Here is a 25,904-nt window from a genome sequence, read left to right on the forward strand (position 1 = left end):
CACTAGAGCTGCACAATGGGCTATTGGCGACGGTCTGGGAAACATCCCTGAGGATGATCCGAAGACATACCATCACAATTTTGATCCTCTGCAGAGGGGATGGCACCCCTGATTCGGTAGCTCAACGACCAGCACGCGAAGTCGAGCACTTTACGGTAAAACAGTTTAACGAGGATCAATACCGCACACCCTCGGTCCCTACGCAGACTAATCCAAGTGGTCACCCACCAGCACACTGACCGCAGCCAGTGATGCTTGACTTCGGTGATCTGCTGGGAACCGTGTCTAAACGATCAGTCCACTGCGGGACCGTTAATAAAAATGGTTTGAAGACATTAATGCAATATCGAACACTCAAAAATAGTTTTACTTATATACACAGAGATGCCAACTTGCTCCGGACAGCGAATAAATATTTTCTAGTGGTAGTTTATAAATTGTGATTCTTGGTTTAATAAATTCAATTAAATAGGTTTTTAACCACCACTATTTCTAAACAATTCGTAAGGTTATAGAATTCACCACTTTTTTTAGATTTGTCATGCCAAACCTTTTAAAAACTAGCAAAATCTGTCTAATATTTGCAAATTTAGTTTGTAGTTATTTACCGTTTGGCCATGTAAAATTAGCGTGGGATTCAATGTGTTAAAAAAACATTTTTTTAAATTTCTAACGCATTATCCAGAGATAAATTTAGAAAGCACTACAATTGAATATAAAACACACATTTAAATTCAATTGCACTTACGTCATCTTTAAAATGCTTCCTACAAATCACTTAGATGGGTTATAAAAGATTTTAATTTCCTTTAGCTACAACTTTCACACACGGAATTCCTCAGAATAGTTGAGTCGCCTTTATCTTGAAATCAACACTTTCCATCAGTGACAAGATACGACCGATTAAACGAAAGCAAACCCTTGTTGTAATCGTCACAATGACCTCAATCTTGACCATGTCACGTAGGTGACGATCTCTAATGCGCTTTCATTCTGGTCAACAACATCATTATCTCGAATTAACGTGAATACAACCTTGTTGAACAAACGATCAATTTAACACAGAGTAAACTCATTCCGTGCGTGTAATACGCACCTTTTTAGCCGTGAAATAAAATTGATTTATATATAGTAGTTGCTTTTATAACTAAAATCCGGAAATCGCGTTTGGAAAGTATATCCAATGATGCTAAAAATAAGTAGGTGAAATTGTTTTTCCAAGAGACATTTTTTTTTTAATGTTTAAACGCTTTGGTTGTTTTTTGAAAATGTTTAAAAAAAAATAATGGAGAATCTGCTATGCTTTGGAGAACAAAAAAGGGCTTTGATCTCATTAAACAAGATGTACAGTGCACACAAAAAATAAACGGACCACCCTAAATAAATTTTGATCTAAATAATCGAATATTCACGTTCTAGGACTCAATCTTAATGGCTTGAGGGGATGACCTTAAATATGCTAATTAATTAATACAGACGGTATTTTAAGTTACAAAAGCAGACACAAAAGCGTACTTTATCTGAATCACCATACCTTTTTTTCGACATATTCGAATTTTTATCCCCCAACATATAGAGGGTAGCCGCAATCTGAGAAATATGGTCCCTATTGTTTGGTCAGGAGACCGGTCCTAAGTTTGAACCCCTTAATATTAATTTTATTTTGTGCGTATTTCGCCACATCTCGAGAACTTTATAAGCGAATTGAAAAATTGTTGCACAAAATTCGTTTATCTAAAGATAATTCTATGCAAAAAATAACTTTTAGTAAATATTTTTATTATTTTATTTAATAATGGTCGTNCACCTTTTTAGCCGTGAAATAAAATTGATTTATATATAGTAGTAACTTTTATAACTCGAATCCGGAAATCGCGTTTGGAAAGTACATCCAATGATGCTAAAAATAAGTAGGTGAAATTGGTTTTCCAAGAGAAAGTTTTTTTTTTTAATGTTTAAACGCTTTGGTTGTTTTTTGAAAATGTTTCAAAAAGTAATGGAGAATCTGCTATGCTTTGGAGAACAAAAAAAGGGCTTTGATCTCATTAAACAAGATGTACAGAGCACAAAAAAATAAACGGACCTAAATAAATTTTGATCTAATGATCGAATATTCACGTTCTAGGACTAAATCTTAATGGCTTGAGGGATGAACTTAAATATGCTAATTAATTCAGACGGTATTTTAAGTTACAAAAGCAGACACAAAAGAGTACTTTATCTGAATCACCATACCTTTTTTTCCAGACGGATTCGAATTTTTATCCCCCAAAATATAGAGGGTAGCCGTAATCTGATAAATATGGTCCCTATTGTTTGGTCAGGAGACCGGTCCTAAGTTTGAACCCCTTAATTTTATTTTGTGCGTATTTCTCCATATCTCGAGAAATTTTTAAGCGAATTGAAAAATTGTTGCGCAAAATTATAAAATTCGTTTATCTAAAGATAATTCTATGCAAAAAATAACTTTTAGTAAATATTTTTATTATTTTATTTAATAATGGTCGTAAATATTTAAAATTGTAAAGTGTATAATTTTTTGCATCATTTTAAGGAACGTAATTTTATATTACAAAATTTTAGCCAAATCGAATTTTAAGCATCTAACTTGTTTGAAATTCAATTTCTCAATATTCAATATTCAATTTCTCTCGACCGATTTCGCTCAAATTTTGTATTTTGCATTGAGTCCCAGAACGTGAAGTTCCGATTATTAGATCAAAAGTTATTCAAGGTGGTACGAGTTTTCTTTTCTTCTTTTTTTTGCGCTCTGACCACTAGAAATACTTTAAAAGAAACACTTTTATTTTAAAAAAATGTTCCTTCTTACGCGATGTTTTTGTGGTTTTCCACTTCACGTAAAACTAACTTGAAGGTCTTTTTCTCTTTCTTTTTAAAGAAGTCTTTCATGAAAGTAAAATATTTCAATAATTTTAGTCACAACTCCCCCCAGTGCTTTGAGTGATTCAGCTTACAGGATAGGTTAACTTAAAACGCTACGTGTATTTATGAAATTGCAAAAATTTCTGAAAGAATTTGTTCTTTAAAAAAAAATGCGAAAAAAATAGTTAAAAATAATTTTAAAAAATTACTAAAACCAAAATAATAATAACCTCAAGTCAATATTAATAACCACCAAGTTCCACGTCAAAGACCGTGACAAAATGAAGTAGCGATTGGAATAAATATTTTCTTTAAACTAATTGTTTCTATCTGTCAGCCAATAGTTTATTTAAAAAAATTTAGCTTAATGGTTTTCACCTTAATTACATCCTTCAAGTCCTACGGGATTTCCGTAGTTTCAGAATATATTTTTCCTGTTTGAACTAATATTTTTCCCTGTTTCCTTGTGAGCAAAGTTAAGCATTAATATTAAAATAATTTAGAAATAAAAGAATTTTCACCACAACTACATATAAATGATTGAAACAAATAAAAGATCAAATAAATAAAAGGTAAAATAAATAGATAAATCGTTATAATCCGCTTGATACAATTTTTTTATAAGACAAAAATTTTTTATAAGAAAATGTCTGTTTTACAATCAGTGAAAAATATAATTTGTAAAAATCTCAAATATTGGAGGGTATGACATAAAAACAGGGGTCGGTCCAGACATTTTGTGAAAGGTCCGGTTTTCGCGAAATTGTGAAAAAATTACTCACATTCTTTCAACCAGGGTCCGCTTTTATGAATTCGTGCAAATAGGGTCCGGTAATTACAAAAAACTTTTTCAAGGAGTTTTTAAATTATAGACACAAGATTATGCTCGGCACTGTAAAATTATAATTAAAAAAATTAAATTTTCAAAAATAAACAGCAATTGCTGCTTCTAAATTAGAGATGCATCATACAAATATTTGGTGTTTAGTCTATACTGCTGAACGCAGAATATTCATTTCGGACGAATTATGGAAGAAGCGTCTGCCAAAGACAAAACTTAATTCGTTTACATCCATCTTTCTTGTTTTCTGCCCTGGGAAGTGTTTATTCGTTTAACAAAACAATAATGAAGATAAACAAATTTGTGAAGGGTCCGATTTTAAGTTAAAATATTTTCTGAAGAGTCCGTTTTTATGAAAAGATATATTGTGAAGGACCGTTAACGGACCCAAATTTCCTCTAAACAGACCCCTGATAAAAATCAACATGAACATGATTGTTGCAAATGTCTAAGTCTACTAAACAAATTATTACAATTAAATTATTCATTACCACTTTTTACGTTTTAAGAGGTTACAGAGATGCCAATTGTTCCGGTTTCTACAAAATATTTAAAAAAACTGTTGAGTCTACAAAAACTAAAATTTGTAGATTTTCAGTTAATTGTACCAACTTTTTAAAAGGCTCAACACGGAAAAATTGTAATAAAGTGGCGTTTCATATGATAGGCTTTTTAATTATTTAGAAGTAGTATTGGGTAAAACTATTAAAAAAAATCGAATTAAACCAAAAATCATACATAGAAATTCTTTATCGTCAGACCGTAGCAAGTTGGCATATCTGTACTATACTTAGAAAAGATTCTTTCAATAAAAGATTCTCACGCTGCATGTAGTAAATTGATATTTAATTCCATCTCACAAACATCACATAAAATATCATTAAATCTTCAAACGTATCGAAATAAGAACAAGGTATCATATCATATAAATCATTGTGATCTTATTTAGAGTTCTGGAATCGATATTGCGAATTGAACTGCATCCATCTTCCATTGTATTTCATTTCACTGATTAAGTTTTCGTGGATTGAATATTAATTTTTCTTTCTCTCTTCAGAAGATAAAAGTGGATATGGGATTCTGTGCCAATAGGGAAAGCCAATGTCCTGCTTCTACCATTGACCTGACACATCGTAACCGTGACCATTTCTTCCCTTTCATCTAATACCAAATATTCATTAGAAATTACAAATATTTCATGTAACATATTTTGGATTTGTAACCTCATCTACTTCGAAAGCATATCACGAAACTGCCATAAAATATTAGTTGAAACTATTGCGTTTGTTCGTGGTAGAAATAAATTTGTTTTATTTTATATAACGTTATCGAAAAATGAGAATACCTTAAAAATATTTATACCATCACTTGCTTTCCTTTTAAAAAAAATTGTATTAAAAAAAAAAGTTTTTGTTTTTATTGTTGTGCAAATTTTCTAGACATGTATTCGCCATCATCAACCTAGAAACTATCTACACGGTACCGAGTTAATTTCTCTTGCCTTTTTATTTCCCTTCGAGAACTACAATAGAAGTCCAAAAATATTTAACACTAGAAAGACGGAAAATTAGTATAGTATACCTATATTGCCCAAAAGCAGTCAAAATGACTGAATTGTGAATGCGTAAATAAATTTGTTTAAAATTAATTTTTAAAATTTTTTATATTATTTACAGTAATATGACAAGTTATTAGTAAATATTAAATATTTAAAAAAAAGTTTATGTTGTACAAAAAGTCACAAAATTCTAAGAAATTGTGTCATCATAAACGTCATTGTTTTTCTAATTGAAATTAAAAGCGGTCAAAATGACTTCCTTAGGAAATCTAGTGTTAAGTTACAGCTTTATACAATATTTCAACAAAAATATTAAAGTTACAGTTACTAACTGAAGTATTATTAACGAAAATGATAACGAGTTACGCCAGCATTCCTATACAAATTAGATGTATTCATAGCCTGTATCATCTGTAATAAGGTTTAAAATGTGAAACTTGTTAAGCTTTAAAGTGAAAAATCTACCACTACAACGGTGTTACACTGTAACTAAGCAACTACAAAATTACTGACAAGAGGAAACATAATATAAGCAAATCTTAAGTAAGGCCAAACGCATAGAGAAAGGGGAAGCCCCTGGGGGGCAATGGCCCCAGAATTCCACAGGCATCTGCGTGCCACTGCGCAAAGACTAAATTCTCAGAAAAAAATCCTTTGTAGAGTAAAAAGTTTTGAATAAGACATAAGTTTAAAAAAAAAAAATCTGACATGAGGAATACCAAAATTACTAGAAATATGCTAATGCTACATCTGGACGATCCCTACTAATACAGTCCATAATTTTCACTGAATGCGTAGCCAGATTTTTCAACGAAAAATAAGCACCTTTTAAGTACTTTTTAAGCACTCAAAAATATTTTTATTCACTTTCTACAAAAAAATCCTAATTAGGATTTGTGCAGTAATAAAAAAAAAAATTCTATCGTTTAAAGTTCCTAATTTATAAACATAAAAATCAATAAAATTNCCAAAACCGAAACTAACGGTAAGTCGAACTTCCGATATGTCGAAGTTTTTCATCAGTCCTATCAGATTCGAGTTATCGCGAATTCACTGTATGGCCAACCTGCGGCTCGCGAGCCGAATTTTTGTTCCGAATTTTGGAAATTTGTACTAAAATCGAAGTATCCTGCATTAAAAAAGGCTGCTTGTCGAATTATTTCAATATTCGGAACAACGTACTTATGTGAATAATTTTATTCCACTTTAAAATTCGTGAAATCCAAACACCGATTATCTCAAACAATTACTGAGAAATGCTGTCACCAATTATTCACCAAATTTTAGAGAATTATCGAAATTTTAGAGAATTATCAAGATTAAAATAAAAGTGTTTAATTTATAATATATAATTCAATACACATATTTTGTACTTTTCTTTATATGTTTTCAATAAATATAATTTCTATAAAAAAAATTTTAATACCTTTTTTACATACCTTCTAAATACGTATTTAAGTGCAGCTCGCGAAAAATGTCAAATTTTGAAAATTTATACCACCATTTGTTTTCTTTCGCGATTTTTTTTTTTTTTAAATGAGGTTTTTTATTGTTGCGCAAATTTTCTAGACATGTATTCAACCTAGAAACTAAACTATCTATAAGGTACCGAATTTAATTAGTCTCACCTTTTTTTACTACACTTCCAAGAACTACAATAGAAATCCAAAACTTTAATACTAACTAAGGAATTATAAGTTCATGAAGATACGACCCAGGTGCTAACTTAAGTATTATTAATGAAAAAGATTTTAAGTTGAATCAGCATTCCTAAAAAAATTAGATATCTTCATAGCCTGTAAGATCTGTAATAAGGTTTAAAATGTGAAACTCGTTTAGCTTTTAAGTTGAAATCTACCTATAACTGTAACGCTGTAACTTTGTAACTACAAAATTAAAAAAACATAATTTCGCTTAAAATTCATTTAAACTGTGTTCAATGGCTGTTTAAATACTATATATTTTCAATTAAATGGTAAGGGAATATTAACAATTTGCTTATTTTATTGACAAGAGGAGAGATAATATAAGAAAATCTTACGTAAGACCAGTCGCGCACAGAAAGGGGAAGCCCCAGAATTCCAATGACATCTGAGTGTCATTGTAGAGTAAATATTTTTGAATAAGTAAAACTTAAGTTTTAAAAAAAATCTTGCATGAGCAATAATACAAAAATTACTAGAAATATTCTAATGCTTTATTTGGAAGATTCCTGCTAATACAATCCATAATTTTCACTGGGTGCGTAGCCAGATTTTTCAACAAAAAATAAGCACCTTTTAAGTACTTTTTAAGAACTCAAAATATGTTTTTAATTTATTTCCAAAAAAAAAAAATCATAATTAGGATCTGTGCAGTAATAAAAAAAATTTTTCTTCTATCGTTTAAAGTTCTTAATTTATAAACATAAAAATCAATAAAATTTTTAAAAAATTTCAAAACTTTACATTATTTTGATAAAATAACTAGTGTCCGATAAATATTGCAGAGAAAATTGTGAGAAATCGGGCATTTTTTGTAATTTAGAGCGCAGGGGTCTGTCTAGGTTTTTCTGAAAGGTACCTATTTTGTGAAAATGTAGTCATAATTTGTGAAAATTAAAAATTATATTAAAAAATAGACACAAAAATAGAGATTTATCGTTTCTTACGAGATACAAAAATAAAATTTTAAGAAAAAGTGTTTTGTGAAACTACCGTTTTTCCTAAAGTTGTATTTGTTAAGGTACCACTGAGCGGCAGTAAATTTGGCCTGGACAGACCCCTGGAGCGACAATCGATACGGCAAAGAAAAAAATCTCTTTTTAAACGATAGAAAATTAAGCACTTTGACAAACCCCGAATTAAAATAGCAACTTTAAGGGCTTTTAAAAAACGTAAATCAACAATAAGCATCACTTTTAAAAACGCTACGCACAATCACTTTATTGAAAATGGGTGAAACACAAATTTAGAGTTAGTGCAACTGATAAACATATAAAAGCAAGTATCAAAAAAAAATTAAAGCTTTCATATTTTAATAAATTGTAAACCATAATATAATGTCGAAGACAAAAGATCGAACTTTCGATTAAATAATTTTTACGCCTGTTAATATTTTTTAATAAAATTTTACGACGAAAACTTCAATGTCAATTCACTAATTACTCCTCCATAACAAATGTGTTTTCAACCTATGCAACTACTTTTAAAATTCCTCGTAATTCATTCAAGTTATTTCAACCAAAACATGTTTGCGAAGATCTAGTTTATATATATAACAAATTGTTTTCATGCACACTGAAAGGACGATTTTATGAGCATAATGTAGTTCAAGGTTTTCGTATCTACATTTTTATGGGGAGGGGGGACTGAACGCATACCAATTGCAAGAAATAAAACATTCATGAAAGTGATCCATCAGCATCGTTATATTTTGATAAAAGCATTCCAAATATGAGTGATGGTGATGTCGATGTTAGAAAATTAAGGGCGTCGGCTGACCTCATTTCTCATATTTACTAATGATAAAGAAAAGTGATTTTTGTAACATTCTTGAAATAAAAGGGATAGATTTTGTCTTGCCGTTTGCTCTAAAAGAAACAAGTTAGTCCTGATTTTTGAAATAAATTTAATCTATTATGATCTAACTAACGAAACTATGCAGGATGTTTCGAAAAATCCGCCCTTAAAGCATATTTTTAGATTTCTAGTCGAAATGGAAGTCAAAAACATATTCCTTTAACACCTGGTGCAATTTAAAAGTACTAAATTTTTCTTGTATAAATAGCTCAGAACGTAAAAAATGCTGGGAAAGTATTTTGTTATGAATATTAATCTAAAATATTAAAGATAATTTATGCCCACTAGAATAGATTATTCTAATTTTAGGATTGTAAATGTTTTAATATTAGATTGGCAACTTTTAGAGAAGAAATTTTTTACTTAGTTTAAACTTGTTTCAAATAAAATATATTACCACTATGCACATATTGGATAATATCTAACCCATACAATGGTGCAGCTGGATCTTCAAAAGAGAGGTGTCAAAAGAGAGGGTCGTAAATTAATATTTAAGCGAGTGAGAAATTAATTGCATATTGGAATCTAGTTACAAGTCAAGATGGAACAAAAAACATCAAAACCTGATTGATTGTCGGATGAAGTAGAAGAATTGAAAATCGATTACAATTACAAACAAAGTTCCTTCCGCAATAAACTTTTTTCTTTTATATTTTCGGTCCCCACCTTCCTCAGTAGTGATTCGTAATCTTTCGATAGAAATTTCTTTCCTTTTCTCGCTGAAGTACCAATTTGCGAACCTAAAATTAGTAGATTTTTAATGCAAGGAATTTAAATTTTTATATTAAGGGTGGTGATAACAAAACACCCTGTAAAAGTTCAGTTTTCAGAGCTATATTATTGAAATTACAAAAACTAACATAGCTTCGATAAAAAGTTGCAATACTATAAGGCTTAAAGANAAATGTATCCTGAAAATTTCAAGCAAATCCCTTTATAATTTCAAAAAAAAAATTTGAAAGCCCTTTGTCGAAGAAATTAAATATTAAAGAAATTAAATATTTGTTGCTAGTTTGAAGAAATTAAATATTAAAATCAAAGATTTCAAGTTTAATATTTATAATGTTTTTTTTAGCAAATAAAAAATCTGAAATTTTTATCAAATACTTTCTCCTCGTAAATACGTTTTGAGTCAACCACGGTGGCTACAGAACGGATATTCCATTGCCAATTGAAGGTACTGTTAATGTTTTAAACAAGAATAATAATAAAGGTTAATATTTTTGCTGAAAATGAAATCAAGATGAACAGCTTCGTAGTACAAAAATAAATCTGAGTTTCAAACGAAATTCGACCAATTGTACGAGTTTTGGAACAAGTATTCGTTTCAAAAAACTTAATCACGAACAATTCACCGCATAAATCAATTTTGTTGATAAACAAAACAAACTCACGAATTCCGTTTTGACGCATGAATCACGAACGGAGTGATTTCCGTTTAAGCGAGCAACCGTAAGAACAACAGTTCATTGTCACGCATTGCCAGGTGTCTAGTTCAGAATAATACCCTCGCAGTTTACGTCACCTCGTAAAACATTATAAGTGGTTGCAGAGATACTTTCTCTAGCGAAAAAGAAAAGTTTAAAAAAAGGATATATTTTAACACGTTGAATGCTACGCTAATCTTACATGACTTACCCGTCTGGCCAAATGGTAAATAACTACAAACTAAATTTGCAAATATTATTAGACATATTTTGCTAGTTTTTTAAAAGGTTTAACATTACATACTTGACTTGATATAAAGTTATTCAAAGTACCTGCCCGAGAAGCGGGCATCTCACTTTTTCATCTAATAAGTTTAGCCCTTAGGCGACTGTGACTATTGGATTTAAGCTAGAGAGGGGTGAAGGAATACGGGGGAAATGCCCTGAGTCAGTAAGAAGTTTAGAGATAATGAGAATGATATATGTACTATATTAAGTACAAATCTGATTTATACATACCTGAAAAAGTGGTGAATTATATAACCTTACGAATTGTTTAGAAATAGTGGTGGATAAAAATCTATTTAATTGAATTTATTAAACCAAGAATTACAATAAACTACCACTTGAAAATATTTATTCGCTGCCCGGAGCACGTTGGCATCTCTGTGTATATAAATAAAATTATTTTTGTGTGTTCTATATTGCATTAATTTCTTCAAAATATTTTAGTAACGATAGTAATGTAAAAATTTACTCGAATTATGTGTTTTTAATAATCTTGGCTTCGCCTGTCACAAGTGACCCCCGTGGCGCTACGAACAAACTCAGTGCCTGTCACCGGTGACCCCCATGGCATTCAACAGGTGGTATTCAAAACTGTTAATATGATTCTGTTTGCGATCTTTTGAAAAATCAGAAAAACCACTTGTTTGTTCACACTTTTTGTAAAATGTTCTGCTGGGTAATCTGTTGAATTAAAATAAGCTTTTTTTTAAATAAGGTATCCCTGCCCTCTCTTTTGAAGAAAAAAAAACCCAATATAACATGAAAAGCCCAATAAACCCCAGAACAGCCTACCCGGGTTGGGTTTTTGCAACCCTGCATCTAGTTAAAGTGCTGATACTGGGGTGATCCGGTAACGTGCCGGAAAAAATTGTTTCAGTTCTCGGGTATTGCCTATGCAATTTGCACTTTACCAACTTGGCTCCCATGTTAGTGAAAATAGATATTTGCAGAAACAATAGCAATGGGTCTGTGCGTTAAAATCATGTTATTTATTTTTAGCTATCTGAAAAATCTAGTTACTACAATCAAACTATCAGCACATTAGTTGATAGAATTAATCATTCATCAATTAAACATAATACAAAGAATCTAACGGTTTAAAACGGCAGTTCCCAAATGGTGTTCCGTGGAACCCTAGGGTTCAAAGGTTCCGAGAGTTTGGAATTTTCTTTTTCACGGTTATAATTTTCGATACTTATGATAATATTTAGATCCAACTATAATCCATCATTTCCACTGTTCTCATGATTTTTTTTTAATTTGGAATGCTTGTGAAGAAATAAGTTTCAAAACAATTTTTTTTCCATAACAATATAATGAATGAATTCTGAAAAGGATATGCATTTATGAAAAATTAAATTTCGCATCGAATAAAAATAACCAAATTCAATAATGAATTATGTTTCTCTGATAAATTTCTAAAAGGCTTATTTTATTCCTTTTTCGTTTTTTTATATTTTAACGGTAACAACATTTCAGCTTATGCACGCATTAAAATCAAATTAAAAACTAGACTAGATGCCACTCCAGATCTGTGAATTTAACTGTCTGACACAGAACCCAATTAAGACTAATATTGATAAAAATATTTGATGAAAAAAATTTGATTACATGCTTTAAAAATAATTAATATATTCATAATTGCTAATGAATTTTATTGATTAAATCGAAAGGTTCCACCAAAAAGGTCGATCACTCAGGGTTCCACAACCGTAAAAAATTGGGAACCAATTTGCTTAAAATATAACAATTAAAGAAATTAACACAACTAATATCAACTTTATTTCTAGTTAAGTAAAAAAAAAAAAATATTTTTTTAGTAATGCTAAAGATCTAAATTTGAAAACAGCAAAGAAAAGGAAAAAGCAATAAAAAAAATATCTGACTAACAAAAGACGCACATAATTCGATGGTAAATATTAAAGACCGATGAAAAATCTTTACTGACGTGACTCATTTATGACTTATGATTCACTTCATGTAAGTCATCATCTAACCTGCTGAATACACGTTATTTGTTTTGTGGTCATTTTCGAATAGAAATGAATCATCTTTCAGAATATTTGACTTCGAATAAAGTGTTAATAGCTCTTTATTTTTTTTTAACAAATATAAGCGTAAACTAATGCCTTAACTATGTTCTTTCACGAGAAAGTTATTGAACTTCAAGATAAAAATTTTCAATATTTTATTTTGTTTTCAAATAACAAAAATCTGAATTAAGGGGTTTGAAGAAATATAATGATAAATCACACGTTAAAATTTTTCAGGATAGAATTTTTGTTTTTGATTAAAAAAATATTTAGTTTCCATGCGAAAAAATATACCTAAATTTATTATACTGTTATTACAAGTAAATTTTCAAAACGTGAGAACCTATTTGGAAACAATACTTAGGAATGGCTTGATGTAAGATGCCTAGTTGAGAAAACTGGATTATAACACCATTGCTTCCAGCCTTTTTGTTGAATGCATTAAAAAAAAACGACAAACTTCGCATTGTATAACAATTGTTTACACATTAAGAAAAACATTTGTTTTGAGCCAGAAATGATAAAAAAAAGGATTTTTTTCCCACAGTTCTAAGCGTTGTATTTAATATTCTTAAAGTTTGGCTTTGCAATTAAAAATATCAGTATATATTTCTCTCAACTTTAATTTTTAAGAGTTAAAATTTCAAAATTTTACTTTTGAATTAATTTTTTTTGTTTATTTTTAAAAGGAAAAAAAAATCATTAAAAGAAATATAAAATGATTATCGAAAAATCCTTTAATGCCAGGATTTTTTTTTTCTTTTTTTTTTTTGTTTGAAGTCAAAGCAGCAACACTATTTTCGTAAAAAAATATAAACACGGTAATGCGTCTCATACGTGTGAGAGGTTCTTTTTAGGAAATACCCTCTTAAAACATTCACAATGATAGGGTTAATACACTATAATCACAACAGCATTGCACATCAAAGAATTTAACCGATTCAGATTAGTGATAATTGATAAATTATTTATAATCAAGGAAAAAGAACACCAGTTTTGTATTTTCGGAAGTCAACATTTCAAAGCGAAAACAGTTTCAATTTCTCTAATTAAATGCTCGCCTGCCGAGAACACTAATGGAGGTAGTTTCCAACTGCGAAAAACTAAAATAAACACTTCCCGTGAAATTTCACTCCTATGTAGAATTTTTTCTAGAATCTTTCGTAATTTCGAGAAATGGGAAAATCTTAGTGAAAAACTACTTTATCCTAAGTTTTAATTTACAACTGCTAAATGATAAATTAATGATGCACACCTTCCTTTCAGTAGAAGGCCACAGAACAATTTTAAGTTTTCATGGGTTGAAATAAATTCAGTTTTTATATAAATTGATAAAACTTTGATTATTCTTTAAGAGTAAGAAGAGCAATGCCAGACTTAAAATTCAAAGAAATAATCTACATAATTTCTCGTAATTTTCAAGGATTCTTTATTTTTGTGTATTATATTTTTTAATCAAATAAAATTAAAGTTTTGTAACTTTTGTATTCTTTAAAAAAGCAGGTTTTAAACTTAATTTGTGGAAAAATTAATTGCACGCAAGATTTTGCTTAAACATGTAAATTTTTAAATATTTGAATTAATTTCGAACAAGTTTTAACTAAAGATAATTTTCTTTTAAAACAAAGTCGGAATTTATATGATTTAAATATAATTTCAGATTTTTTTACTTTAAATTTTTTTACTATTACCGAATATTAATATCTTTTTTTTTATTGTTACCGAATTATTGAAGCTTACACGAAATTTCTTACGGTTATTATACGTAATATTTTGCATCCCTAATAAAATTACAACTATAAGAAAATTAGTTCTGCCCTAACAGGAAATTAAGTTTGACATTTGAACCCTAATCGTCTTTATTTATGAATATCCTCTTTCTCAAATCGTGGTACGCTGAAACTATCATTTTAGATTCAAATTGTGAAGTAATATTCAACAATACAAATACAAAAAAAAATCAAATTAATCAGTTTTAGAGGTTGCCTTTAAGTCAAGGATTTCAAGTCAATTTATGTTTGAATACTGCTGACATTCAAAATTAGTTGGATTTGAACTTTTACCACAAGCTCATTATGGTTGGAAAAACAAATTTGCAATCTAATCTATTCGTAAAACGGGTTAGAGTGCACCAAGGTTAAAAAACAATAAGATGTTTTTACAAAGCTATAAAACAATTTTGAAATTGAGAACTAATTCTGCAATAGTACACAGATGGGTTGTAGGGGAAAAACTATAAAAAGCATCACAAGGAGTTACGAGATCACACGTAGTCTAAACATTATGAAGACATTTTTCTACCATTGAGAAAAACATTTTCCAGCATTTTCTCAAAAAGTATAACCTAAATTTTAAAAAAAATATCTATTTTATTAGAAGGAGTTAGGCTACTTTAGAAGCGGAACAAAATTGCGGATGTACAATTTTTGAGGAACATATATTTTTAAAAGGGTACAGTCGAATACACAGCACATAAAATTTTAAAGTTAGAATTAAAAAATACATTATTCGGATTATAATATGCAAATAGCTACAGAAATGCGTAGGAATTAATTAAACCAATTTCTGTAAATAAGCGTTTTTCTTTTAAACTTCATAAGTTCAGATATTAAATCGCTCGAAACTGATAACTGAGACTAAAATGTCCTTACAGAAGTCACTTCTGTAATCGAAATACATAGTTTTAACTGTACAGTTTGTATCTGAAGTCAATCACTGAAGCTTTGTAAGTTATTTATATAGAGAAGAACTTTAAAAATGTGGGTTCGAGAACATGGACATCACAATAGTTCTCAAAATTTCACACGAAAGATTAAAAAAAATTTACGTTGTAGAAAATACAGGAAAAAAATTTATTTTTTTAATTTTAAAGAATTTAAATTAATAGCTCACGAAAATTTTCGTTATTAGTCTGAAATATTGAGGGGGACATTTAGAGATTTCTAATCACCTTCCCCCCCAATTAAAGTATTTCAGAAAAAATCTTTTGCTCTTAAGCATATCTTTAAACTTAATAAAGTCAAATATAAATACATATAAATAGAAAATTTATTGAAAAAGATAAAAATTCAATTTCTCAAACAATCGTTGAAAGCATATCGCAAGTAAATTAACTAAATTAGTGATTTCTNTTTCAGGGGTCTGTCTAGGTTTTTCTGAGAGGTACCTATTTTGTGAAAATTTAGACATAATTTGTGAAAAATTAAAAACTATATTTAAAAATCAACACAAAAATATGGATTTATCGCTTCTTAAGGGATACAAAAATAAAATTTTAAGAAAAAGTATTTTGTGAAATTTCCTAAAATTGAATTTGTAAACTACCGTTTTTCCTAAAGTTGAATTTGTGAAGGTACCGCTAAACGGTAGTAAATTCGGCCTGGACAGACCCCTGACTATAGCCCAATTTTTTGATGGGGACGAAATTAAATTGCAGTCACAATAGCTCTCAAAATTTCACACTCAAGATAAAAAAAAAAAAAAAATTAAAAAAATTACTATGTACAAAATACAGGGGAAAAATTTTATTTTTTTAACTTTAAAGAATTTAAATCACTAGTTCACGAAAATTTTCGTTATTAGTCTGAATACTGAGGAGGACATTTAGAGATTTCTAATCACCTCCCTCCGTTTAAAGTATTTCAGGAAAAATCTTTTGCAGTATACTATCAGCTTCAGCATATCTTTAAACTTAATAAAGTCAATATATAAATATAAAATTTATAGAAAAGGATAAAAATTCAATTTCTCAAACAATAGTTGAAAGCAAAACGCAAGTAAATTAACAAAATTAGTTATTTCGACTTATATGGTTTATTTTTGGAAGAAAATACAGAATGCGTGCAATGATAAGTATCAGTTAAAAGAAAAGATAATTCAAAAAGTCTAAAAGCAGGAAACCGTTATAAACAAAATAAATTTAGATTTCAATAGTAGCTGCTTTTTAACGATTAAGAATACGATAACTATGTTTCTGTACTAAGAATATGGATTCAGTGAAGCTTATCTTTCCGCCCGACTGAATTAGCTAAAAAAAATAAATTATTTCTCTATCATTTTTAAAAATTATTTCTTGTTAACCTTTTAATACCCGAACTCTAAGAAATCGGTATCTTTAGTTTTTTTCAACTAATTTAAACTTCGACAATTTGTGATCAGATTAACCGTGGGGGCAAATTTAAAGCACTGTGGACAAATAATAATTAAAATAATTGAGTATTATAGTTAAAAGGTTGACATTTTTATATTTAAATGTTCCTTGGTATTTTTTTCTTTGATAGGTACTTTACAATTCCTAGAGTTTTCATTAGATAGTAGCACAATACACAGAATAATATACTATTGCCTACATGGAAACTGCAGGTTTTTTTTTTTTTAAAAAAACTTAAAACGCTCTTCTAAGCACCTTTAAGATGTGGCTTGTCATTATACTGCCGTAACCCATACAATTAATCGTCGTAGACGCAAAAAAAAATTCATAAAATTAATAAAATTTTAAAAATTAATAAAACCATTAATAAAAAATTTATAAAACCGTTTCAAAATATTAAAAATGAGTTAACTTTAAATACATCTAACATCTTCAAATGAAAATTATAAAAGCTGGAAAAACAACATTATGATACAAGAGAACACGGTGATGAAGATTAATAACTCAAGGCTGTAAAATATGTGACAAATAACACAATTTGATCTGTCTTAATTTTTAAATCACCCATTCATTCATATATAATCGTAAACACGATACAAATTACGCAATTTTCGCTATCATTTTCTTGGGAGAAATTTTCTGTAGGAAATATCGCTGTTCTCAAGGTCGAATTCTTAACAGGGTTGGATACTATCAAGTATTTTTTTTGGTTTGTTTTTTATAGAACAAATAAAACTAACACCATGTGCTTAAAATATCAACAGAATTTTGATTAGAATTTGCATAAAGAGAAAGAAATTCCATTAAATTAGCAATAAATTAACAGATGGTAATTCAGATTAAAAATTTGAGATTTCATTAGTTTCATCTGACATACCGATAATTCCGCTGTAATTTTAGTTGAACAAAGATCAGTATTTTTCACTTAATTTTTATTGTTCTAGGATAAAAAACACATTCAGCAGTTTGTCTTGGGATTAAAAGTAGAATTTAATATATATTTAATTGATTAGGTGAAGAGATTAAAGGAAGGTACAGTAAAATTTCAGACGATTATTAAAAAAAATAATAATAAATAAAATAAATAAATAAAAAAACTGACGTACAAAAGATTAAGGAATAATGACGAAAAGGGAAAAAAAAGAAAGGAAAATTGTGATCGGGGATCTACCATACAAAAATGTATTTAAATTAAAGGCAACTTTATAATAACTATATAAATTGACTTAAAAAGAGTAAAAACGAAAATACCGCACTTGTTTACAAAAACAAACCAGCATTATGAGTAAAAATAATAAAAGAACAAACAGCATTTTCTGAAAAATTAATGAATTTGATTTTTCAGGATACAATTTTATATACGCTAACAGAGACTCCCACCTTTTTTAGAGAAAAAGACAAACAAAAAATATATTCAATTTTTTATCGTATTTAATTCGTTTGCGAGTAAAACTTTAATCAGTTATAATTCATTAAGTTACATTATGAGTATACACAGAATATAAAATTGAAAAAGTTTTTGAAAATCTGAATTATAAAACATTTCTTTAGCAAAATACAAGTTTTAATCTTAAAATTGTATTCGTAATTTTAAAATGTAAACAAAAATACATTCAAACAAAAAGCTCATTAAATCTTAAATTTGCACAAATATACTGCAATTTAAATTACAAATTTAAAAATTTATTAATTCTTTAACAGCTTAAAAGCGAGGAGAAAATTAGAACAATATGATAAAAAAATAAACTTTTAGAATAATTTTCTTAATAATTATTCGAATTTGTTTTTATTATAAAATTGTTTACAATATTTCATAAACGAACTTAAAAGTCAAATCACATGGAGAAAGTTAAATATAATATTTCAAAATGAAATATGAACGAGGCATTTTCCTTTCTAAAATTACGTAAATTTTTTTGCAAATAATCGAACAATAAAAACATGAAAATTCACTTACTTTTTGAAAATACTTTCATATTCTCTAATTTCTTTTAAAGTAAATTCTTTAAATTCTGTGTAAGGATTGAAATACTTTTTCTTCAGAGGCAGTTGTGATATATCACCGTTCTTTTCGTTGTTTAAAATTTGCCGCTGCGTTAAAATCGCAGACAATTCCGAATCGGCCATTCCAAATTATTATTTACAAGACAATCTATCACAGGAGTCAAAAATAAAAACTAAGGATATAATCACACGCCGTTCTGCTATCAAGCCGTTCCAATTATAAAATAGCGCGTTCTACGAACAGCTGACCTGTTTAAATATGGAAGAAAGAATAACATTTATCAATCGACTTATTCTTAACCAATCAACTGCAGCTTAATGCTTCCGAAAAAGAATTTTCCCTACTCGGTCATACATTAATTCCCTTTTGAAAAGAATTTTTCCCTATGATTCCGGAAATATGACGAAGAAAAGGTCGGAAATATTTATTTTTCCGTTCTTTCGCTTCGTTAATAAATTAGACATTTCACTTTGCAGTTCTTGACATTCTCATTCAAATATTTCACGATGTTTTAAAATAGTTTTAGAAATTTCTCAAGAATTCAAACATGTTGTTTTTATTTATTAAGGGTCTTTGATCTTGTTCAATGCCGACGCAACACAAATCCTTATATTAGATACTATAGTTTCAGGAAGAAAAAAAAAATTTATTTTGCCTTTATATCTGAAATTTAAAATTAAGTTTTGATTTAATTGAATGCTTTTAATAAATTTTAAAATTTCTGAAGAAAATTCTACGCATTCATTTAAGTAAATGTTTGAAAAACTATAATTATATATCTATTCAATATATTCATTTAAATAAATATTTAAAAGAAAAATATATATTTTTAAATAAATCTTTGAACATGCATTTTTAATTTATATCGATTGAAGATAATTTTCTCACAAATCTATATATTCAAAAATTGTTTCTTTATTTTCTTCTTTTTTTTTTGACACGAATTAGTATTTTAAAATTTTTAAATTTCAATGTTTTTTTCCTCTCTTTTTTTTGAGTTTAATAAAATTAGTTATTTAAATACATATAAAATGTTCTATTTATATGTATTTCTTATTTATATGAATTTCTTATTTAGATGCATTTCTTATTAATATTATCAAAAGTTTTTTTTTTCATTTTTTTTAAATAATCTTTGATTATAAAGCAGAGAAACTGTCACTGACCGCATTCAAGGCCTGCAAGTTGTACCAGTAACCAGAGCTATGAGTCAGCAGTTGAAATATCCGACTTGAACTTTTCTGGAATCTCAATTTCGATTCTAATTCCTACTTATATTTGGAAAAAAAATTACCGTGTCCCTCGAAATCATTATCATTAGTAAATCAATATCATTAGTAAATGATTGTTAGATATTTCTACTTTTAAATGTACGATTAAAGTTAAGTATTTTCATATTTTAATTGTAATTACAATTCATATTATATCATAATAATTAAAGAAATAAATTTTAAAAACTGTGTTTTTACAAAATATTGAAACTGTGCTAAACGATTATTAAAAAAAGTGCTAGCTACCAATGTTTCCCAAACACACTCTCAAGTGTGCATCTCGGGAAGATTCTGTACTGAACATTCATTAATTAGAAAACTATTACAAATGGTATATAATTCATTTGTATTACCATTTTACTAAACTTTTCAATTAATCTGAATAAATTTAGTTTTTGGATTCATGAATCAAAAATTATCTTATTAATAATTCCTCTATTATAATCGTTTTTTCAAAAGTTAAAAGTTTTTAATCAATATGTATCGCCGATCAACTGCCCTAAAAAATGCTTTCCTTTTTTTTCCTTTTTAATTAGTAAGGCCTAGCTTTTAACGAACCGAAATCGGAATGTGGCAAATTTTTTTAGCTCAGACTCCGATAAAATTTTCTTTAACTCTGACTCCGCAGTCTTCTCCTTAACCTAAACCCCGGAATATGGCTAGATATTAAAATACCTTATAAGTCGCTGCTGTTTGCGTATTCACCTTAAAGGTTATATTTTGTTTTGCATTGCAAAAATTATAAAACTAAAAAATTTAGGATGTTGCGTAAAAAATTGTAAAAGGAGTGCGTTGAAATAGAAAAATAAATATTCAGTATTTAATTCGAAAATTATCAACTGTTAAGTTTGTAGTCAATAAAATCAAGTAGGTCAATTTACTGTTCGCAAAAATGCTTTTTTTCTTCTTTTTTTTTTTTGGAAATTATTGTAGTTCTAAGTGCTTTTTTCCACCAGTTTTTATTATTAATTTAATTATTTATTTATCTATTGCTTTAAACCAAAAGATTTTTTTTTCTCTTTGCATGATTTAAGGGTTTTATTTTTCACAGAATAGATTTATCTTGCGTTCCTCTTTTGGGAACTAATCACTACTTGAAAGCTTAATTATTTTATACTATAAATAATTTATATATTATAAATAATTTACAAAATTAAGATGTTTGTATCCACACTAATATATTATTGTTATAAATATCCTCTTATTAAACTGTAATCATTCTATTTAAATTATTTCCTCTTTGTTTCAGTTAAAATGTCTTACCACTTTTTTTTAAAAAGAGATCCTCAACTAAAAAATTTTGCATTTACGCCGCATTGTCAGGGTTCGTGATTTTTTTGAATTTTTAAAGAAAACTTTTTTAAAAAAAATTGATTTTTTTTTAAAAAATAAAAAAAATCCGATTTTTTTTATTTAAATCGGAATTTTTTTGATTTAAATCAGATTTTTTTGGATTTTTATTCAAATACAGGGTCTGTTGAGGTTTTTCTGAGAGCCTCAACAGACCCTGTTGGTGAAGAGTATTTCGTGAAAATTTAGACATAATTTGTGAAAATAAAAAATTATATTAAAAAATCAACACAAAAATATTGTAAAAATATGTATTTATCGTTTCTTACGAGACACAAAAATAAAATTTTAAGAAAAAATATTTTGTGAAATTATTCTACAGTTTTTCCTAAAGTTGAATTTGTGAAGGTACCGCTAAACGGTAAAAAATTTGACTTGAACAGGCGCCTGCGCTTTAACTATTAAAGCAAAGTTTCAATTAGCAAACCATAATTTTAATTTAAAATTGTGATTTCTTTTTTTTTCCTCTTGATTTTTAAAATGACAAAATAAATGTAACAGATTGTGTTTATCATCAAAAAATAAATAAATATTTAATCTTTATATTTTTATATTAAAATACTCATTTTTAATCCTACATCAATAAAATATAATGTAGATTTTAATTCAATCAAAAGGTAGAATTTTAATTAACATTACTTGAATTTTTTTTTTGAAAAAAATTTATGTTTATTAATTACTTTCTATAGACATGCAAGTCTATATTAAGACAGCATTAAATGTTTACTTTAATCTGTACTTTCAATCTCAAGAATCAATAGATATTTAAAAATGTAATTTCAAATGTGTTGGAATTTAACACGCATCAAGAAAGAAAGTAATTTCGTTAACTAAAATTAATTAATGTAACAATTTATTTAAAATAAATTTTAAAACTAAGAAAAGAAAATACAGTCAAACCCCGCTATAGTGAACATGGTTTATAGTGAACTCCCGGATATAGTGAACGAAATGTTCGGTACCGTGCCTTGCTATACACGTATAATGTAATTTTTTGTGGATATAGTGAACCAAAAAAGTGAGGAAGTTGGATATAATGAACTTTTTTCTGTCATCGACTGATTTTTTTTCCATTTTTTTTTGTTTTTTTTTTGTAATAATTTTGAAATTTCTACTTCAAAATAAATACATAGACCGATTCCTAAAACCATCTATAGAGGGGAATTAAGCGATAAGCATTTTCTCTTGTTTGCTTCTCTTATCTCACTTTCCCATCCCTAAATGGGTCTGGTTCATTTCATCGACAATCGCTTCATCGACAGGCCGTTTCATCGACACCACTTCATCGACAGGCCATTTCATCGACTAGGTCATTTCGTCGACAGGCCGTTTCCTCGACAGGGTTGTTTCATCGACAGGTCACTTCGTCGACAGGGTCATTTCGTCGACAAGTCATTTCGTCGACAGGATCATTTCATCGACAGGGTCATTTCGTCGACAAGGTCATTTCATCGACAGAGTCATTTCGTCGACAGGGTACTTTCATCGACAGGGTTATTTCGTCGACAAGTCATTTCGTCGACAGGGTCATTTCATCGACAGGGTCATTTCGTCGACTAGTCATTTCATCGACAAGGTCATTTCGTCGACAAGGTAATTTCATCGACAGGGTAATTTCATCGACAGGGTCATTTCGTCGACTAGTCATTTCATCGACAAGGTCATTTCGTCGACAGGATCATTTCGTCGACAGGGTCATTTCGTCGACAAGTCATTTCGTCGACAGGGTCATTTCATCGATAAGGTAATTTCATCGACAGGGTCATTTCGTCGACAAGTCATTTCGTGGACAGGGTCATTTTATCTACAGGGTCATTTCGTCGACAAGTCATTTCGTCGACAGGGTCATTTCGTTGATAGTGTCATGCGTAATTCTGAAACTATTTTAGAGATTTAATCTAAATATTTCTATTATTAATTAGAAAAATGCAATTATTTAATTTTCATGCTAAAGTAGAATTCTTTATGGCTGTGTATTGTTCCAATTGGACTAAAAGAAGTTCGCTTTTTAAATTAATTAATAGGTAGTTGAGAAGTGTTTAAACGGTTGATGTATCGAAATCTACTTTTCTATTTCTAAATCGTAATAGTAGCTCGTCACTTATTTTCGGGATCGGTAAGGATCGTCTTCAGAACATTACCAAGCATTATATCTGGACCGTGGTCAACAGTTAATATAGTGTGACGTTAGCAATCAAATTGTTTTTAATATCAAATCAAATTAATAAAATATATTCTTAGAATTAAAAGTAATTAAAATATATTACAATGAACATTTAGACACTATTTCAAGGAAGGGAAAGCTAAATTTATTGCTGTAAAAATTTTCAACATTTTTACATAAATTTTAACAAAAACATAGACTTCAGTCGAATTCTCACAGAAATTAAAATAATCATAGACCTAATTATTATATCTGCATAAGTAGAAAAAAAATTCTAGGTTTTTTATGATGGAAAAGTAATTTCTTAATATTCACTTTAATTGCACTAAATTCACTTTAATTGCTTAATTAAACTTTTTGTTCAGCATCTTTAACATTAGGACAGGAATATGCTTATTCGAACAATCGAACTGAGTCTTAGTTTCGTTACTACTATTATAGATTTCGAAGAACAATAGGAATGCAAACTTGATGTTTAGGTATTTACCGAGGCGATTGTAGATACCTACAATATTTAAAGTGCTATTCTCCTTACCAAAAAGAAGTACATGCGTAACGTTGCAGGCGTGTTAGTGTTTGCTCTTCACAAAATGTGTTTTTTTCTATGAATAGTGAATTTAATAATAGTATTAATTATTCAATTCTAATCTAATACTATCAAATTATACTATTTTTGCATTATACTATTATTATAATTAAATAATAATAGTATAATTTAATAATAATAATAATAGTAGTAAATAAATGATGAATTAATTAATTTTTTCTTTGCAGGATTTAAATTAGACACATTTTGTTTAAAGGAAAATTAACAAAAAGTCAAGCCTGGAATTTAAACGTAAGAATAAATAACTCTTACTCTACATAAAAGAAAAGAAAAATCTTGCAATTAAAATTTGACCAATTTTTTACTAGTATAATTGCTGAAATTTTTGACTGATTTTCTGTACAGGACGAAAACACAATATTCAAACGCTCACTGACCACTATTAGCACGATTTATCGCCAATCAAAAGTTTGATTATTTTCGGCCTGAACAAGCCAGGAGGCTCAAAACTAAAATACAGAAAAAATGAAAATAAAAAATGCATATATATTTAAAATATCAAGTTTGTTCAGTAGACTACAAGTGAGAAAAAAATTTATAAAAATTTTCACGCATATCAAAAACCACAAGGGCAAAATTTCTCAAAAAATTCTATCAACATTCAAAATTCCACTTTTTTCGTTTTGGTAACAAAAATTCACATTTCTTTTTCAGAACACATATCAAACATGATACTATTTAAAAACATTTCCATTTCCGATTACACTTTTTAAAGGACTTTCCTTAGTGATGGCCTTTTAAAATATATACTCTCTCTGCAAATTTTATTTATTTAAATAAATTTTTATTTTCTGGCAAATCGGAAAGAAAAACATTTTAATATTTGAGTAAAAAAACAAGTTTGATAAACTTTTTTTAATAACATTAATGAGAATAAAATCAGATGCATGTGGATAACTCTCCTCAATTATAAACACAAAAGTCAATTTATTTGTTATATCGTAATAAATTGCGTTTTTCCCCCCAAATGTTTTAGATCATAAAATCCAATTAGACAGGTTTCCTCCCCTCCTCTGATTTGGAACCATTTTTTATATCATTTCGATTGCATCGCATACCGAGGATATGGAGTCATTGTGAGTTTTTTCTTTTTTTTTTACATTAGCGAAGTTTATTTTATACGGTACAAGAACTTATAAATGTTTCGGGAACATATAGGATAAAATACATATAAAACTATTAAGCACCAAAACATCATAAATAATTAATTAAATAAGGAATAAAATAAACTGGTAATGCGAGATTTGTAATTGCTTTTGCGATGCTAATCTACAATAATGTACATTAAAAATTAATCTTAGAAACAAATGTGTTAAATATGATTAGAAAAAAATTGTGTAATATACAACTTAAATGTGTAAAATACAATTAATGTTTCGTTTTTGCAACGTGATGTGAATAGAGGAGTAGGCAATTTTCAAATAAAATGCTTTTTTCTGGCAACCTCACCATACTGTTAGGATTTTGCATCAGACTAGGTTTAAAAAATTTCATCAATAAATATACTAAATTACAAAGAAGTGCAAGGGGCATAATGTAAAAAATCATAAAACTAGTTTCAAAATTACGCATGACTTTGCCTACAAAATAATCTTTTCTTAATATTGTCCACGAAATGACTCCTGTTGACGAAAAGACCTTGTCGACGAAGTGACCCTGTCGATGAAATGACCCTGTCGTCGAAATGACTTGTCGACGAAATGGCCCTGTCGATGAAATGACCCTGTCGACGAAATGACTTGTCGACGAAATGACCCTGTCGACGAA

General features: G+C 28.5%; 1 protein-coding gene across 1 annotated transcript in view; it reads right to left on the bottom strand.

Annotated features, from left to right (window-relative positions):
- Positions 1-19,042, bottom strand: part of LOC107441267 (EF-hand domain-containing protein D2) — a 45,995-nt gene extending 26,953 nt beyond the window's left edge. The window contains exon 1 of the mRNA XM_016054467.3: positions 18,698-19,042. Within this exon, the coding sequence (XP_015909953.1) occupies positions 18,698-18,867 (170 nt within the window). The 5' untranslated portion in view covers positions 18,868-19,042. The remainder of the gene's footprint in view (positions 1-18,697) is intronic.
- Between the last annotated feature and the right edge of the window lie 6,862 nt (positions 19,043-25,904).

Source organism: Parasteatoda tepidariorum, chromosome 9, assembly GCF_043381705.1.
Source record: "Parasteatoda tepidariorum isolate YZ-2023 chromosome 9, CAS_Ptep_4.0, whole genome shotgun sequence".
In the NCBI taxonomy this organism is placed as follows: domain Eukaryota; kingdom Metazoa; phylum Arthropoda; class Arachnida; order Araneae; family Theridiidae; genus Parasteatoda; species Parasteatoda tepidariorum.